Source organism: Meriones unguiculatus, chromosome 19 (assembly GCF_030254825.1).
Source record: "Meriones unguiculatus strain TT.TT164.6M chromosome 19, Bangor_MerUng_6.1, whole genome shotgun sequence".
Classification (NCBI taxonomy): domain Eukaryota; kingdom Metazoa; phylum Chordata; class Mammalia; order Rodentia; family Muridae; genus Meriones; species Meriones unguiculatus.
The window spans coordinates 51580834-51600532 of record NC_083366.1 but is presented as its reverse complement, the minus strand read 5'-3'; the positions used below and the strand labels follow the sequence as shown (position 1 = coordinate 51600532).

Sequence of the window (19699 nt, the reverse complement as noted above, 5' to 3'; positions counted from 1 at the left end):
GCCCAGTAACAAATTTTCAAGGGCAAATTTTGCTTGATTTTGGTTTTTTTGTTGTTGTTTTATTTTGTTTGCCATAAGATGCCTCTTTTTGGTGCTGGAGCTGTTTAGACCATAACCTATAGCACATACTAGATGATGCATAGATAAATTATGAAGATAATGTAATATATAAAGTGTTTTGACCCACTTCTAAGAAACACATAAATAGTTATTTGTGTTGTCAGTTGGCAAGCAAGCAACTATCAGATGACAATACAGTATCCAGGTCAAAATAACCATCTCTGTATGTGATATATGATGTTATTCCTACCCATCCTCAAGCGATGAAGAAGTCTGTTTGGTTTGGGTTGGGTTGGGTTGGTTTGGTTTGGTCATTTGAGAGTAGGTTTTGCCATGTTGGTTAGGCTAGCCTCAAGATCTGTATCTTCCTGCCTCAGCTTCCAGTGATATTTGTAAGTTGGTGGACCTTGGAACTGTGCAAGATTCCAGAGATACCTTTTATAAAGGAAAGATGAGTTTAAAGCAATCCAGTGGCTAGCAGATTTTGTGTGTAAATTCAGGTGTCTTTGCATAAATATACATATAAAATTGAGAGCCATTCATCTCCAGTCAGATAATTAGATGAGTGCTCAGGGGTGAGCCCGGAACCCTGTGTGTGCTAAGCATGTGATCTACCACTGAGCACAACCTCACCCTTAGTATTCAAGTGCTAAGAGAACATACACCCAGCCTGTTCTCTGCAGCCCTTTCAAAGCCAGGACACTGGGAACACTCACCTAGACTTTGACCATGTTCTTTAGTCTTTATGCAGTCCAGGGCCAGAGCTTTATTTACCCTTTGCAACCCTGTGAGTAGATGTGCTTATTATATCCCTGCGGTATACTATACAGGTTTGATTTCCAGTTTGGTTGGCTGGTTTCACTTTTGGAGATTTCTTTTGTTTATATTGTTTTGGGTTATTCAGCTCTCTGGCCTCAGAGAAGGGAGTGGAGGTTGCTCTGCATCTGGCCACCCTGTAAATTATCCTTGATGATACACTGAGCTCTGGTAGATCACTTACACTCACCCTTTTTCTCTTTCCTTACCCACCTATTGTTAGTGCCTGTGCCTGGTGACTACTGGTAACAAAAAGGATAAAAGGGAAGGTGGTTCAACTTGGTAGGCTATTTTAATGAATTTTCAAGTTCGTTGACTAGGGGAGATTTCCATTGTTCGTGAGATTGTTTCTCTCATAAAGTGGAAATTGCAGGATTCATTGAACAGTCTGCTGTAGGTATTTATTCCCCATAAATTTTAAATACTTTAAAGGTCCTGTCTTACGTTGGCTAGCTCACACTATAATTTTGAAATAAAAAATAATTATGTCTGTAGCCCAGTATTTAGGCCTATTACATAATGAAAGCTAAGGTTTCTTTTCTGGCACAGTGCCAAGCGCTCTTCTCTTGGGGGTTGAAGTGGACACAGGAAGTTTCATTCCTAACCATGGAGACTGTACATCAAAATATTTGTAAAAGATGCAGCCGGTTACTAAAGAAACATGTAGATGTGAAGAGATGGCTAAAAATCTTCTGTTTACTTGCTCATAAGGGAAGTCCTCAGGACTCTGCAAATGAAACCTGGTTTCTCCTCCTAGTTTGGGGACTAATGACAAGGGAACCATTGACCTCTGGGATTACAGCTTTCAGAGTAGTATAAGTCTAAACCTCCAGGTAAATGAAAAAGGGTCCTGCCCCTCTCCATATGCTGTATTCCTGGGTGCAGGCATGGCAAATCCATTTGAAGAGTAGCCTTTACTGTGATCACTTGGTTAGCATTTTGGAAAATCTTGTTGGCCAGAAATTGAAGTGACTGATAATAGACCCAAGTGATAATGATAAGTTTAAGTTTGAAGAGCTCAAGTGCTTTTAAGCATTGTGAAGGATGCCTAAGTCAGAAATGTTCCTCAGCTGTTCCCCTAGGGACAGAGATGAGCACCTGCTACAGGATAGTGTCCTTGCTCACTCTCTGCTGGGCCGTTAATTTTTTTAAAGATAACGTTATTTTCAAGTGTGTGTTTATAGAGCCTTACCCAAAATTTGCAATTCTAGGAAATTATTAAACCATGTTCTAAATATACTGTGGTTTACACCTATTTTTTTTTATATTTGCACAATTTTATTGTTTCATTCTTTTTATTTGCTTATGTGTTTATTGGATGCTTAGGTTGGTACTTGAATCCTGCAAAGGAAGCTGAAGGACTGTGGTAGAGAATCATTCCTAGCGGCATCTTTTAAGCTGTGGAGTCTCTCCTTTGCCCTATTGTATCTGATGTCAGAAGTGCATCCAGGTGTCAGTGTACACCTGTACTCTACCTGTGTTCACCTGTGCAGCTGAACAGGCCTGCCATTCCAAACAACCCTTTTTCTTGGCAAGTTCTGAACTATATTCACATTGGTTCTAAAATCTTTTCTCAGACCTCCCAACTTCCTCACTTTTTTCTTGTAATTGTTTTTCTTGATATATAAGCTAGATAGTATAGTATTTAAAAAAAATGAAACAAACAAAAAAACTTAGCTGTCTTAGCTAATTTCATTTGACCTTTTTTTCAACTTTATGATTTTAAATACAATGTTTTCTGTTTTCTCAGAAGGACTCTACTATTTTTTTTCTGGAATATATGGAAGTATTTAATTTGTTAAATTTAGCATTTTATTAATAAAGATATTTAATCCATTAATTTTTATATAAGTATGGCTTTGACTACATTCCAAAGATTTTTACATATATATTCTTATTATTAAAGACATTTTAATTGTGTTATGAATTTCTCCCTAGTCCTTTTTTTTATTTTTTAAATATTAGTTACAATTTATTAACTTTGGATCCCAGCTGTAGCCTGCTCCCTCATTCCCTCCCTTCTTCCTAGTCCTCGTTATTGTTCATGCACGTGCTTCCAGGGTTAGGGCTTGTGCTACTCTATTTACGAGGCTGTGATGGTGTTTCTCCTATGGATGTCACTGCTTGACTCCCCAGAAAAGATCTCATCCATTCTCTGGAAAGATTGCCTTGTCTTATGTGCACCACTCTGGCTTTCCTGACTGCTATCTGACCTCTTTATAGATTCTCCCATGTCTGTACTTTATATTGTAGGACATCTCCAGGACTCTGACCAAAGCCATATTCTCTCTGGCATCTACTGGTTTCACTGGGAAAGTTCTTCTGACCCTATGGTTGTCTCACACTGTGTATCAATAAATTAGACTCACGACCAGCCTATATTTCACCTGAGCTGTGAAGCCTCCTTATTTCTGGAACTCCACTGGAAACAGTACCTGTCGTCCTAGAGTTAGTAGTGTCTCTAATATCTCAGATCTCTGGGAAGCTGCATAAGAAACTGAGCATTATAGTGCTACCTCAAACTCCTAGGCATATATACAAAAAATGTTCAAGTATACAACAAGGACATTTGCTCAACCATGTTTGTAGCAGCTTTATTCATAATAGCAGAAGCTAGAAACAACCAAGATGTCCCTCACTTGAGGAATAGATACAGAAATTGTAGTACATTTATACAATGGAATACTACTCAGCAATTAAAAACAAGGAAATCATGAAATTTGCAGGCAAATGGTGGGAACTAGAAAAGATCATCCTGAGTAAGGTATCCCAGAAGCAGAAAGACACACATGGTATATACTCACTTATAAGTGGATATTAGACATAAAATATAGGGTAAACATACTGAAATCTGTATACCTAAAGAAACTAAGCAAGGAGGACCCTGGGTGATGCTCAATCTTCATTCAGAAAGGCAAATGGAATGGACATCGGAAGAGGGAGAAAACAAGGAACAGGACAGGAGCCTGCCACAGAGGGCCTCTGAAAGGCTGTGCCCTACAGGGTATCAGAGCAGATGCTGAGACTCATAGCCAAACTTCGGGCAGAGTGCAGGAAATCTTATGAAAGAAGGGAGAGATAGAAAGACCTGGAGGGGACAGGAGCTCTACAAGGAGAGCAAAAATGAAAAATATTTGGTCCCATGGATCTTTCCTGAAACTGATACTTCAACCAAGGACAATTCATGGAGATATCCTACACAGATGTAGCCCATGGTAGCTCAGTGTCCAAGTGGGTTTCCTAGTAATGGGAATAGGGACTGTCTCTGACATGAACTCACTGGCCTATTTGATCACCTCCCCCTGTCGGGGGGTGCAGCCTTACCAGGCCACAGAGGAAGACAGTGCAGCCAGTCTTGATGAGACCTGATAGGCTAGGATCAGATGGAAGGGGAGGAGGACTCCCCTATCAGTGGACTGGGGGAGGGGGAAGGGAGGGTAAGGTTGGGAGGAAATAATGGGAGGGCGCTGCAGCTGGGATGAATAAACTGTCATTAATAAAACAATAAATAAATTTATTAAAAAAAGAAAGAAACTGAGCTTTAATCACATGTAAAGAGCTGGTTGCCTGAGGGGCTAGAATAGGAAGGAGCAAATTTTCACCTCATACTTTTTTTTAATTTTTGTCTTCAAATTTTTATTTAAATTTATTTAAAGTCAAGAAGCGTCCTCCTTCTTGATTAGCTTCTATAGGTATACAGATTTCAGTACGATGATCGTATATTAAATGTCTAATATCCACTTATAAGCACCTTACACTTTTTAGACCTGTGACTACTTTTGAAAACATTTATCTCAGAAGCATAGTGTCTTAGTTTATTTAGCCACTTCTTCAATGTCAAACATGTTTGTTTTTCCAGTTTGTAATGCATATATATCTGGAATGAGCATTCTGCAAATAACTTTTTCTAGATTACTTCCATGGGATTAGTTACCAAAGGTGGATTTTGCAGGTTAAACTTAAAGAATAGTATTACCCATTATTATGCTATAGTTCCAGCTCATGTTCCTACCAGTATGGTGGGTGACCTGTTCCTTGGCTTTTTCTAAATATGTTGGCTGAAGACCAGAGAAGCTGTACTTTATTTGTGTTTCTTGAATGATGCCTGGGGCTGGCTGTTCATACAGATCTGTCTTCCTAAAGTTAGTCTCTGTGTGCCTACTTGTAAAGTTCTGTTCTGTACCTCTTACTCATTGATTTACCATGGTCTTTTTCTTTTTGCTTGCTTTAGTATAGTGGTTTTTGGAATAGGATATTAATCCTCTGTTGTATTTGTTTCTAACTGACTTAGATCTTTAGATATGAATGGAGTTTGCCAAAAATAAAAATAAACCTCCAGCAAAACAACATTTTATGTACATAGAGGTAGCTCACCTCAAGGAGAGAACTGAAGCATGCCTTCCCACCTGGCTGGTGATTTGTTCATATACAAGGATCTAGAAGGAATGAAAGAGATGCCCAGGTGTCCCAGAGTCCTTGATAACCCACTTGACCATGATCTCTGGACAGTGGAAAACAATGAGAAAATTTTTAACAGAGAAATGTAGTAACTATTTATTGATAGCTGCTCCAAAACTCGGAAACTTTGTTTTAGTCCCCAAAGTGTATTTTCTCATGGTAAATTAACCACCTTGCTCTACGACCCTTGGGTTGTCGTTGCTTCCTTTTCAAACAATTAAACTCAATTATTTCACTTTTCTTGGGCTTATATCAACAGCTCTTTCCCTCTAAGGCTCTCAGCCACTTGTCTTTTTGTAAGACAGGTTCGACACTTGAACTGTTTGTGGGAACACTTGACAGTGTTGAGAGATAAGCTTTTCTGTGCCAGAGACAGTTTTTATAATGCCTTCTCAAATGAGTAACAGCTTGGCTTGGCTTAGGCCAGGAACTTATCAAATATTGGATAGTTTGTTAACCTCAGTGGAATAGCTTAGGATTGAAAGATAATCACCTGGGTCAGGGCCCAGCATTGCCACACACTCGATCAAACATCTCTGTGTCACAGTGTATGAGGATTGAATGAAAAAAGGCGTATCAGGTGCTGTACACCTCATGCTTGGGACTGACTGTACTGTGGATTATTTATGCTTTGTTATCCATTTGGACGTCACATGTGAGGAGCTTTGAGGATTAGAAAATACACAGCTGAGCACATATCTGCCCCATTCACTGTCGTCTGCTTTGAAAGTATTGTCTACTCTGACCTTGGAGTTGAGGGTTGACGGTAGATAGTTTAACATTGTCCTCTAGTTGTTAAATCTCAGTGAGTTTTGTCGGGTAAAGTTATACTCAGTTCCCTTCCATTGTAACTTTAATCACATAAGCAATTTGGTTTGTTCATCCTCAGTATTCACGTTATGTCCTTATTCTGGGGTCTATTTTTTTCCTTTGTATTTCTCACTAACTTACTTTGGCCTTAGTGTCCTAGGTACTGGTATTAAATGTATACACCTCCTTACCCACCTAAAATCTGTGATAATTTTTTTTTTTTTACATTACCAAAACTTAGTAGTCTGTATTCACTGAGTTCACTGTCGATATTAAGGCCCGGTGTGTTGTGAGACTTAATCCCCAGATGTAAACAGATGACCATGTCAAAAAGATTTACAACAGGACTAAACTCAAAGATATGAAAGGATGAACCAGTAAGCTAGACAATAGCAAGCTTTAAGAACCTCTCCCCTTGAGAAGAAGTCAGGGCAGGAACTCAAGAAGCTAGTCATGTCACATCCACAGTCAAGAGCAAAGAGAACACACATATCTTTACTTTCTTGCAGCCAGCTAGCTTTGTTCTCTCTTAAACAACTGAGGACCCAGCCTGTGAAACAGTGCCATCCATATTCAGGGTAGATCTTTCCACCTCAATTAGCAATCAAGACAATCTCCTGTAGACATATCCATAGACTGGCCTCATACAGATAACTTTTCAGTAAGAGCCCCTGCCTGGGTGACTTTAAGTTGTGCCAAGTTGACATTTTAAGCTACCCAGTACTGAGGCAGTTGGAGGTTGGTGGGAGTTTGCTCCAAGGAGACCAGTTAAAAGAGTTGAGCTGTGTTGGCCCTGGGATGCTTGACTTGGAATTGGAGAGAAACAAGAAGAAAGGTGTGTTCATGGGATGGATAAGCAGACAGTCTACACTTTGGATACTGATGAAGAATAAAAAATAAGAGACTTTACATTAGCTGGTCAGGTCTTTCTTTGGATCCTAACATAGATGTGGGCGTTTAAGTGCTGGAGGCCAAGATTATGCCTTGCATCCTTTTAACACACAGCTCTTTGCACAGTGTGCAAGCATTATGTGCCATATGAGTTTTATAGGTAACTTTCAGCATCCTTTGAGGTTCGTCTTTTCACCTTGTATGGGCTCGCTGACCTTTTCGTTATAGCACTGGCACATTTTTTTTTTTAATATTCTTAGAGATACAGGCAGGAGGCTGATAATCATCAGAATATGTTTAATGGTAAATGCTTTCCTTCAGTAGCCAGAAGTAAAAAAATGAAAAGGAGTGAATTTTTTTAAAAAATAACTGGTGGTTAGTCCTCCTACAATGTGACAGATTATCTAGATTATGTTGATCTTCTCAAAACCAACCATCTGAAGCATAGTTACATAACTGGGAAAGGAATTACTTGTGCAAAAGCATCTTTGTGGTTCTGAGCCAGTGAAGTGTTTTCTTTTAGGGCCAATAACACACCATGACAAAGGAACAAAAAACAGAAGGGTACCATTGGTAGTATTGTCATGTCAAAGTATGTCTAGAAGTTGAACTGAGATTTTTTACATTGTATGTGTTTCTGTATGTGTGTGTGTTTGTTTGGTACTGGGGAGAGTGACACACAAATTCTACAGTGCATTTTTATGGAGGTCAGATGCCAACATTGTGGAATTGGTTCTCTTTCCACTTTTTTGTGGATTCCATGGATGAAACTCAGATCACCAGGCTTGAGCAGGAAATACCTTTACCCACTGAGCCATCTCACTATCTGGCTTTTGGCATCTTTAATTCTGAGGTATATAGCCAGATTTCCTTAGGCAAGGGATTTAGGAAGCTGAGGATATTAAAAAAGTGTAGAGCCAAATATTCTGAACTCGACCTTGAGTTCAGTTGGTAAAAATTGTAAAGCACCTTAAGCAGCTCTCTGATTTTCTTAAGCTTTGGAAAAACTTCACATTTATTTCCATTCTGTGCAGTGCTCCTTTTCTTTCAGGTATTCTGAACCAGTTACCTGTTCTTAAAAAAAAATAAAAATAAAAATCAGGCTATTGATAGCTACTCTAAGCTGTGGCATTCCTGCAAAAGCTTGTGCTGAATCCTAAATGAAGAATTAAAGCAGTGGTTGAGGGTGCAGGCAGAGCTCAGTACTCAGGCACATGCCTGGCCTGGTTTAGAGCCCAGACATAAGAAAAACATGAGACCTGGAGATCAGTTCTTGTTATGAAACCAGTTTGTGAATGAATTAAATATTAGAATTAAGCCAGGTGGTGATGGTACACGCCTTTAATCCCAGCACACTCAGGAGGCAGCAGAAAACAGACCTCTGAGTTCAAGGCCAGCTGGTTTACAGAGAAAGGACAGGACAGCCAGGGCTGCACAGAGAAACCCTATCTTGAAAAAAAGAAACCAAAAAAAGAAGGAAGAAAGAAAAAGAGAAACTATATATTAGAATTAAGCAAGGAATTATGATACATGCTTATAATACCAATATTCCTGAGGCCAAGGCAGGAGAGTTGTAAGCTACAGACCAGCCTGGCCTACATGACAAGACCCTGTCTCTAAAAAAGTAGAATTAAAACATTTTGTACCTTTTCTATTTCCATTAACATAAATAGGAAAGTGCTTTGGAGGAGAAGTTGGTGTGATAAAGAACAGACACTGTGTCATAAAAAGTACACCCCACTTGTCGGGCCTGCTTACCCAGCTGTCATCTAATGGGCAGGAATTAGAAGGGTGATCACTGTCCTTGCAGATGCATATGAAAAGCATCACTTGTCCTTGGAATTCGTGGTTTGTCTCTGCACAGTGAAGGTTCAGTCATCCATGCTAATGGAGGGAAACCAGCATGCATAACTCTAAAGAGCCAGTGATCTAAGGAGCATTCCAGCAGCAGTTTGCCCTTTATCTGTGCCCTGTTTGGGATAGACTTATTTTCCTAAATCTGCTTGCTTAGCCATCCTTGAATAGACAAGTAAAGATCAAACTGGGTTACCTGTAGGAGAATATTCAACTGTTAATTCTAAGGGGAAAAAATTTTTTTTTAATTTATTTAAAAGCAGAATCTTTTACCTGCTGACATCTTTTCTCTTTTTCTCTGAATTCATTAGAATGTATGCTGTCAGGAGAATAAGAGATGCCTTCCGAGAAAATCAGAATGTAAAAGACCCTGTAGAAATTCAAAACCTGGTGAATAAAGCCAAAAGAGACCTTGAAATAATCCGCAGACAGGTAAGATGGCTTAGTGACAGACTGCTTTTCATTAATCGTCTTCAGCTTTTGACATTTCCTCCTTGATTGCACTTCACTGCTTTGGTGTTTATGATTTGCACCACAGGATGGTGAGGCACCGTCCTCTTTCCTAATGCAGACATACAAAGATGAACTGTCCTCCTGCCAGATTCAAGGATATCCTACAGGAAAATACCAGCTTTCCAGAACTTCTAGGGCATGGTTCTTTTAGGAAACCAGGCTCTGGGATGTTACTGAAGTTGAGGCTTTCAGTGTGAGAAACTCTGGGGGAAAAAAACCCTGCTTTTAAACCAAGTGTTTTTAGGATGTACTGTACCTGGCTATGTGGCATATATCAGAGCATAAGTACATCCTCCTTTGTCGTAGTTGTCATCAGAATCTAAGATGAAGAGAATGGGTTTGCATGCGTTATGTTACCATCTGAGAGGTGTTTTGTGGGCATAGAGTACAGGGCACATCTGCTTACATTCTGACCTACACTAGACCTGAGAGGTGTTTCTGGTTTCATTCTGCATCGATTCCAGCGGTCACCCTGAGTCAGACATGTTTTTCTGGATCTTTGCAAGGCGAGCCTAGCATACATGCAACATGGTCTCCTGGCTAGTGTGTTGTATGACATGTCCATCTTCTGAATCAATTGAAGTTCCAGAGACTAATGTAGTCTTCTATTGATTGGCTTTCTGCCCCAAACTTCCCATTTCACTTTTCCTCAAATTGGCACAGCTCCATTTCTGTTTTTATCTGTTTTCACCCTTATAGCAAATTTGTTTGTGAACTGTGGAGTGTGAACATTTCCAAAGTTCTATTGTGTTCTAGGACGGGCTTGTTTGCTGCCCCTATTCCCCGAACCTCACCCCCACCTCCCGCCCCCTTAGGAGATGCCTGCTTGGCCTACATTTCATCAGATTCAGTCTTTCCCTGACTCTTTTCACAATTGTCCCAAAATAGAAGTAAAACAAAGAATATGATGTTAAAAACAGAAATTTGCATTTTTTTGGTAAGATTAAGTCAGTTTCTATTGCCTACATAGTGGAGCACTCTCTTCCAGAGTAGCATCACACAAAGGATTCTCTGAGCTCTGCAGTTACCCAGTGAGAGATATCAGCCACATTCACATTGAGGTGTGTCTAGGAAATGATCATCAGCTAAGGCCAAAAAGGTAATAAGGTGACCAGGAAAAGGCCAATCTTCACATTTGCATATGCTTGAGAGCTGCACATGCGTGAGTCACTTGGAAAGCTCAAGGCTGGTGGCACTTTCCAGGCTCCGGTGGGTGGGTCATTTCATGGGATCCTCTAGCAGTAGAACTTAGGAAAATAAGCAGCTTGAGTCTGTGTATTACATAGATACACGAGGATTTGGTTCTTTGGTACTTTCTCTGTGTTGAGATTGGCAAATATGATCAGAATACAAACTATTGGAAAGGAAGCCTGTAAGGAATCTCTGCCATCGTCTCTCATGTCATGTTTGACTGTCTGTGTTAACCTCTCGGTTTGAGATGCTGAAGCTACTCTCAAATGATAAGCCAGAGTTGGGGCATGGCTTAGTGGTTGAACATTTGGCCTAAGGTGCACAAGGCCCTTAAAATTTGTCCTCAAAATTGCAAAGAGAAAACAAACCAAAAACTAAAAAGACCATGCAGACTGTGGCCTTCAGCCAATATGTCCAGTGAGCATACACTGAAAACAGGCCAGGACATCAGGAATGGACTGCAAGGTGGTGGTGCCCACCCCAAGACAGCCCATTGACTGCCCTTTCCTCAAGAGAGATGCACACTGCCTCCTTCCAAGACCAGGGTTTCTGTAGTAAACGAGTAGAGACACATGTTCCCAAGGCAGAGAGACCTAAGGCAGCACTCCCACTGAACTAGAAAACCTAGAAGTCAGTTATTTCTCAGTAACCAGCTAATTTCTATTTACTCTCCTTTTCTGTCAAATCCTCTAGATCCAAGTGCCACATTTATCATAGTAGAGCACTTGCTGAGCCAGCTTGCTACAGGCGGACATAAGCTGGTCTTAGAACAAAGGCCTAAAGGAAAGAAGAGACTAGATTGTCACTAGTCATCTTCTGCACTGGCCACTATTATTTCCATCTCAGTTGCCTCATTGTATCCTCTGGGTTCTCTTCACACACTAGCGTGATCTTTTTTCAGAGAAAGATCAGATTGAGTCACTGTCCTGTTGAACTCCCCCCCCCATCCCCCAGAGGCATCAAAGAAGCATCTTGACAATAAACCTGAAATTCTCATCAGATCCTCAGAGGCCCTCACTGTTCTCATTCCCCTTACTCACCACACTGTTCCCATTGCTGGCCCTGAAACAAAGCCAACCTTCACGCCCCTTCTTCCCAGAGGAATCCAGCTACACTGCCAAGGTGTGTTTTTCCTTTGTGGCTACCTGCTTCTTATTCCTCAGAGCACTTATCAATACCTAAAATACTAGTACTCAGTCTTTTCTGTTTGATCCCAACCCCCTTGAGGACAGGATCTGACCTGTGTCATAGGCTCTGATTCCATAAGAACCTATCTGCATTAAGTCCAGACTTGACCTCCCAGGTATACAACTTAAGCAAGATACTTAACTCCTCAGTGCCTAGTGGAAAAATACAAGTGACAATACTAGAGTTGTGATAAGCATCAAACTAGGTAATATATGAAAAGCTTCAGAAATGATACTAGCATATGGAAAGAATTTGCCATTCCTATCGACCATGTAAAAAACAGTCTCACATAGAACTAACTCCCAATGTTTGTTAACTAAATGCAAATGTTCAGTTTGTCCCACGATCACCTCAGGCAAAGGATCTGTGCTACCAAAATTGTGGTGTTTTCAACTCAGACCACAAGACACCTAGAACTTTCTTTTAGAAACCTTGAATTGTGAAAGAATGGGGGAGATTTCAAGACAAGCTTGACCTATCACCCACACGAACTGTGACCTCTTTCCTATCAAGCCCCCTCTTCTACGGGTATGGGTGGACCCCAGCCACCCACAGGTTGTATACCAGTTCAGCCATAATTTCTCCCAGTGCTTTGAACCAGAAGCCATGGACACCAGCTCAGCTACCAGGAACACTGATTCTAAAGACAATGAACGGAAGACCAGCTGAATCCCCCCCATCTCATTTGATGTAACCTGCTACCTGGCCTGCTAGTCACCCTTATCAGGGCATTTCAATTATCCCTGAGGCTATGAGGCCACCAAAAGTCCAGTATGATTTTGCAATTTTTAAAGAACTCTCCAAATAAAACCCAAGGTTCAGGAAAGCTGAATGCTTTTTCCAAGGCCAAAAGGCTAGACATGCGCTCAGATCTCCTCATTCTGTAGCAAACTCAGAAGTTCAAGGACATTATTAGCTCTTGAGTCAGTAGAAACTGGTTGATAAAAGTCATCCTGCCTTTTTGTTCCCAAAACGGTAACAACATGACTTACCTAGCTCAGCCTCTCCTCAGGTCATTCTCTCTTCCTCCACATTCTTCCTATGCAGGGTATTAACTCTTCAAGTGGCAACCCGAGGGATTCCAGGTGGCACCAGTACTTCTTAACATTTGCAGGGCTGTAAGAATTATTCTCATTCCAAGAAGAAGCAGGCTGTTTTTGTTTGTTTGTTTGTCTGTCTGTCTGTCTGTTTTTTTCAAAGTGAGCAAGTTAGCTTCCTGGTTCTTGTCTATAATTATAGCCCCAAATGACATTCTTGGTCTAGCTTTCTCTCTGAAATTGCAGTCTGCTGTGCTAGTCTCAAGTCTCTTAGCTATATTCACTGTATTGCATCTCAGAGCCAACAAATGTATTCTTCCACCTTCTGCTCAACCATCATTCTATATATTGGCTTCTCTCCCATAAGCAAGTTCTGGAGTAGTTCTCACTAAACCTGCCTTTTCTATTTGTTCTTCAGGTGGTATTAGAAAGGTTGGGTGAGATTTAGGGTATGGATCAGATAGAGCCAGACAGTGAAGGTAAACTGTAAGTGGGCCTGGGTGAGAGGCTCACACGCAGTCTGGCAGCGAGGAATTGCCCACTATGAATTGCCCACAGTGTTTCCACCTCAGGCAAGGAGCAAGAAAGTCAGCCACAATCTGTCTTGGGTCTCTTGCTGCTGAAGGCATTCCAGATTTCCTTCTGTAATTGCTCTCAGTTAATCATCCTCTATATTGATAAGACTCATTTGGACACATGCATATGATCATGATTTCAGAAATTTCCAGCCATGTCCTAACTGATAATACCTCTGCTTGAAAGCTTGTGAAAGTGATTCATCGAAAAAAATAAATAATTTATCTCATGAGTTCAGGAATGTGCACCTAAGTCCTAAGTACACTAACACCTCTACGTGAAAAGTAGTGAAAGCCAAGTCATCCATGGAAGGAAGCTTGAGATCCTTTCTGCCTGTGTCATGCCAACAGGGGTCACCAGAGTGAAGTGACTCACTGGTTCTCATATAGCAAAAGTTGGTTAGGGTGCAGTGTTGGAAAGAGTGTACTTCACAGACCTTTTACATAGTGCGGTGAACTAGGTGAGTCTATGATCTGGAGGAAAGGAAAACTGTTCTGTATTGAGATGTTTCTGGCCACTAGCTTCAACACACTGCTAAATTTAGCACTAAAATTGGTGGGGGTTTTTTTGTTTTTGTTTTTTTGGTTTTTTTTTTACTAAAATTGTTTTTGATAACCCTATCAAAGACAAGAGGTTTCTAAAATGTACACTGATAGAAAGACAGCAACCAGATAAAACAGATTTTCTTATCACCCAAGAAATATATTAGTGCTGTTGTACACAGCTGCACAATAAGAAGGTAAAGTGATTACGTTTGGGTCCAGATGACATCAGGGTTCCAGCACGATAACAATCTTGGCATCAGCTTTCTAACCATCATTACTTTCTTATCCAATGTTTCTTCTTAAACTTGCTTTCTTTAACTATGCAGCTCAGACAGTGAAAGGGTTAGAGTTACGAACCTGTGATGGAAGCTGTGAAGAGCAGACAGACTGTGCTACATTAAAGATACAGGGGGGTGGATTTTGGTGAGTCTATGTATATACATGACCAAGTGAAGTTTTTTTGGTGTTTCTTGGTGTGCACTTAAATATTTCTATAGGCTGCTAAAGAAAATTAAGGTGCTCAATTTATAAGTATTTTTGAGTAGTAATAGTAGATAAATTTCAAACTGTACTTCCTCTTACTTTCTTTGCTGTTCTGTTGCAGTTTCTAAATGACCATTCAAGGTAAATATTCTAGGAGTACTGAATGTACTACTGATGACCTCTATTTTTGTCTGACACTACAGTGTCTGTACCAGCACCCCAGGGAGTGATGAAATCTATCTCATAAATCCTATCCCTACAAAATACCTTTGAAAATGGAGGATTATTTTAGGTTCTGAAGGGGGAATACATTTAGCTGAAGTACCATTGAATATTTGGATCAAAAACATACTTAGCTATGGTTTTGGTGGACTAAAGGAAGGTTGATTTTTTTATTATTATTAATTATGGTTTATTCACTTTGTATCCCCCTGTAGCTCCCTCCCTCCTCCCCTCCCAACCCCACCCTTTCTCCCTCTTCCTTACCTGTACCCTCCCCCAGTCCACTGATAAGGGAGGTCCTCCTCCCCTTCCCTCTGATCCTAGTCTATTAGGTCTCATCAGGTGGCTGCATTGTCTTCCTTTGTGGCATGGTAAGGCTGCCCCCCCCCTCAGGCGGAGGTGATCAAAGAACAGGCCAATCATTTCCTGTCAGAGACAGTCCCTGTCCCCATTACTATGGAACCCACCTGGACACTGAACTGCCATGGGCTAGCTCTGTGCAGGGGTTCCAAGCCATCTCCATGAGTGGTCCTTGGCTGGAATATCAGTCTCAGAAAAGAGCCCTGTGCCCAAATTTTTTGGATCTGTTGCTCTCCTTGTGGAGCTCCTGTCCTCTCCAAGTCTTACTATCTCCTACTTCTTTCATAAGATTCCCTGCACTCTGCCCAAAGGTTGCCCATAAGTCTCAGCATCTGCCTCAATACCGTGCAGGGCAGAGCCTTTCAGAGACCCTCTGTTGTAGGCTCCTTTCCAGGTCCCTGTTTTCTTCCTCCTCCAGTGTCCATCCTTTTGGCCTTTCTGAATGGGGATTGAGCACCTTAGCCAGAGTCCTCCTTCTTGATTAGCTTCCTTACGTGTACAGATTTTAGTATGTTTATCCTATAGTATATCTCTAATATCCACTTATGAGTGAGTATATACCCTATGAGTCTTTCTGCTTCTGGGATCCCTCACTCAGGATGATATTTTCCAGTTCCCAACATTTACCTGCAAATTTCATGATTTCCTTGTTTTTTATTGCTGAGTAATATTTCAATAATATTGTGTAGTTGTATCACAATTTCTGTATCCATTCCTCAACTGAGGGGCATCTGGGCTGTTTCCAGCTTCTGGCTATTACAAATAAAGCTCCTGCAAACATGGTTGAGCAAATGTCCTTGTATACTTGAGCATCTTTTAGATATATGCATAGGAAGTGGTATAGCTGGATCTTGAGTAGCACTATTCCTAATTGTCTGAGAAAGCACCAGATTGATTTCCTAAGTGGTTGTACAAGTTTACATTCCCACCAGCAATGGAGGAGTGTTCCCCTTTCTCCACGTCCTCTCCAGCATGTGTTGTTACTTGAGTTTTTGCTCTTAGCCATTCTGATGGGTGTAAGGTGAAATCTCAGGGTCGTTGTGATTTTGCATTTCCTTGATGACTAAGGACGCTGAACATTTCTTTAAGTGTTTCTCTGCCATTCGATATTCCTCTATTGAGAATTCTCTGTTTAGCTCTGTACCCCATTTTTAATTGGATTACTTGATTTGTTGCTGTTTAACTTCTTTAGTGCTTTATATATACTGGATATTAGCCCTCTGTCAGATATAGGGTTGGTGAAGATCCTTACCCAGTCTGTAGGCTGTCATTTTGTTTTTACGATAGTGTCCTTTGCTTTATTGAAGCTTTTTAGTTTCATGAGGTCCCATTTATTGATTGTTGCTCTTAGGCAGGCTGCGCTGTTGGTGTTCTGTTCAGGAAGAAGGAAGGTTGATTTTTACATTAAGGATATTTGTAACATACTGAAAGAATTTCATACTGTCTACAAAAGTCAGAAGGTAAAAGCAACACAAATATCTTGACAAATGGATAGATCTGTGGCCTGTACTTAAAGTAGAATGGAAGTTATCCCTGCTAAACGTAGTACACCTTGAGGGTATGGTGTTTAGTGAAATGAACATGACATGAAAGCATAGCTGTGCATGATTACATACATGTGGTACTAATCAGAGTCACAGAAGTAGAAATAGAACAATGGTTGCCACAAGCTGAAAGCGAAGATGTGAAAAGGTACACAGTTTTCATTTCAGAAAGGACAATATTTTAGAGATTTTATTTTGGTGGGGGTCCGATGCGACAGGATTTCTCTGTGTAGCTTTGGCTGTCCTGGACTTGCTTTGTAGACCATGCTGGCCCCCAACGCAGCGATCTGCCTGCCTCTGCCTCTCCAAGCGTTGGGATTACAGGCATGCAGCACTGTGCCCAGCTTATTTTAGAAATCTTACTAACAAAAATCTAAATATACTTAACACTGTTAAACTATATGTGTGAAAATGGTTAAACTGATAAAGTTTATGTTAGGTGTTTTTCACAATTAAAAAGACACCCCCAAAGTAAATTATAAATAGCCGTTTAATTTTAATTGGAAAGAGTAAAATTAAATGCTTTATGTACGTGTATTTGAGAGAGGAAGCTGAAGTCATTTGAAGCATGAGCTAGTGAATTATATCAATGAGCCTTCAGTTTGCTTGTTGGGAAAAGATGGAACAATTATACTCCAATTTCTAAAGCTACTTCCAGTGCTCAGCTCCCATGATTCTCATAAACATCTGTCCCCTCTTTCTCTGCAGAAACCACTGATACATTTTCAAGTAAACGTATCTGTGCTGAGATCTTGCTGATCATAATTCACAAATTATGATTAATTCTGCTGAGTTTAGGCGGTAGATGAGCCAAGTTGTACACCAGTGTTTATTCATCATAAATTTCAAAATCTTGTCTTGGCAAAATGCTTCTGCTACGAGGAAACTGAATTATTTCTCTCGCGTTGCTAGTACCTCTGCTGTTAACCTTATTTTATTCCTGAGAAGAATCTTAGTAAGACTGGAGCAAATATGACCAGACTTGTTTCTTGCCAGCAAGTCAAACTTTAGTTAAAGAACAATATAACTTACAGGAAAGGGAAAGATTAAAATGTTTTCCCAAGGCCCTCCTGGATGGCAGTACAGGTTTCATCTTGGTTTTCCCCTTCCCTGTACCATAGCTGGCTTCTCAAATATATTTAACACATCTGTCATTTCAGTCGAAAGCAGTATGTAATTTTCCAATTCCATATAATACTGTCTTTTCCTTCCATGCTTATTGAACACCATCACTATGCCACATAATTGATAAGCTCTTTGGAAATACTCTTGACTTGAAATGGATTATGAGGTACATAAGAACCTTGTTGAAGCTCTTTTTTATTGGGGTTCTTCTCATATCTAGATCTTTTTTAATTCCCTCATTTAATAGAACAGAAACAGCTTAAAATCCTATCCTGAGGGATCAAGAAATAGCTTTGCCTTAAGAGCATTGAGTGCTCTTACAAAAGGCCCAGGTTCCATTTGCAGCATCTCCATGGAGGTTCAAAACATCTGTAAATTCAGTTTCAGGGAAGCTAAGAGAGCCCTCTTCTAACCCATGTGGGTGCCAGGCATGCACCTGGTACAGACATAAATGCAGGGAAAACATCCATACACATAAAATAAATATTAATCTATTTTTTAATCCTATCCTGGCAAGACTTTCTGCTATGCCTAGATAGATCAACTGAGATTAGCTCCAAAGATCGATCTTCGCTTAAGAAGTGATAATAAAGCAGTCAGCAGCAGAGGAGATGGCCATACTCTGTCTTGGACTTCAATAAAAAGCCTCACAAATGCAACATGAATTTATATAGGTTGAGCAGAATTGCACCCAAAGTGAACCCTGAATCTTTTGGGTAGATTGAGCTTTTTGGTATGAATGAAGTATTCTTCAGTCCCCTGTTGGCATTTAAGAAAACAGCAGTGAGAGGGGCTGTTTAGTTTTATAGCTTGGCCTATATAGAACATTCCTTTTTTTTTTTTTTCCTGTTTGTTCAATATATAGCTGCTCTGAAGCCATAAAAAGATCTCTTCAGTGAGAGTTTAGACTAATTCCTCCTCCCTGCTTTTTGTAGGAGTTTCCAGTTAGCCTGAAGTCTGAGGCAACAGTCTTTCCAGTCAGCACTCCTGTAAAGGACATTCTTCTCATCTGCTTGCAGGCTGCCTGTGTGCTAGAGTCCTCCAAAATGGACATGCATAAAACAAGGTTCCCTTTCCTGCCTAGAGTAACCTGCTTTCTTCCAGTAGTTCTTTAGCATGTTCCATTCTGAGAGAGCTCTATTTGGATGAATGTGATGGTGTGTGTCAAGACAACTTGAGCGGGAATTTCACAGGGGAGTTTTTCATAATGGTGTCCATCCACTTGTCACGCACATAGTCACCAGAGCCATGGTTCCTGCTGTTCCATGGTCTTTGAAAAGATAGTAGTCAGTGGTGAGTACAGCAGACTCACAGACAAGAATCTCAGTGGAGACAGTACTTCAGAATCTGAGACAAATTGCCTGTTTACCACTGTGCTGTGTCCATAAAGCAGCATGCTCATGTTGAAAGAAAAAGAAGGTGGTGGTGGTCGTGGTTGTGGTGTGTCTGAGATGCTTCCTCTATGCAAGGAGACCACCCAGAACTCTTGGAGTACATTATCTTGTTTCTTATAATGATAGCCTTATGAGACAGACATAGTTACCCTGACATCTAAGAGAGGAAAGGTGACTTTTTAGGAGAAAGGTACTGACACATTCATACCATTCTCACTTTTAAGACAGCTCTCAGGAAGACTCACACTTTGGGTGGCTGTGTCTTAACAGAAAGCCAACAGGTTCTGTGAAGATGAGAGTTGGTATGTTATTGTTTCCTTTTCCTAGGTGTATGTTCATTTAGAATCACTTTGGAAGGTAGCAATTACCCTCTGAAGCTCACAGTTTGATTTCTATAGGACAGGCTTCCTTGTCCTCCACCCCACCCTCGCCCCCAGGACAGGGTTTCTCTGTGTGGCCTTGGCTGTCCTGGACTAACTTTGTAGACCAGGCTGGCCTTGAACTCACAGTGATCCACTTGCCTCTGCTTCCCAGAGTGCTAGGAGTACAGGCATGTGCCACCGTGTCCTGCTTCCATGTCCTTTCTTTAAAAACTACCTTCAAAATAAAATAGGAAAACCACATTCGGAACA

The 19699-nt window shown here is 40.6% G+C and overlaps 1 protein-coding gene across 1 annotated transcript in view; it reads left to right on the top strand.

The window, feature by feature from the left end:
• Lyrm4 (LYR motif containing 4) overlaps positions 1-19699 on the top strand; it is a 118769-nt gene that overhangs the window by 18431 nt on the left and 80639 nt on the right. The window contains exon 2 of the mRNA XM_021652399.2: positions 9201-9321. Coding sequence (XP_021508074.1) covers positions 9201-9321 — 121 coding nt within the window. The remainder of the gene's footprint in view (positions 1-9200; positions 9322-19699) is intronic.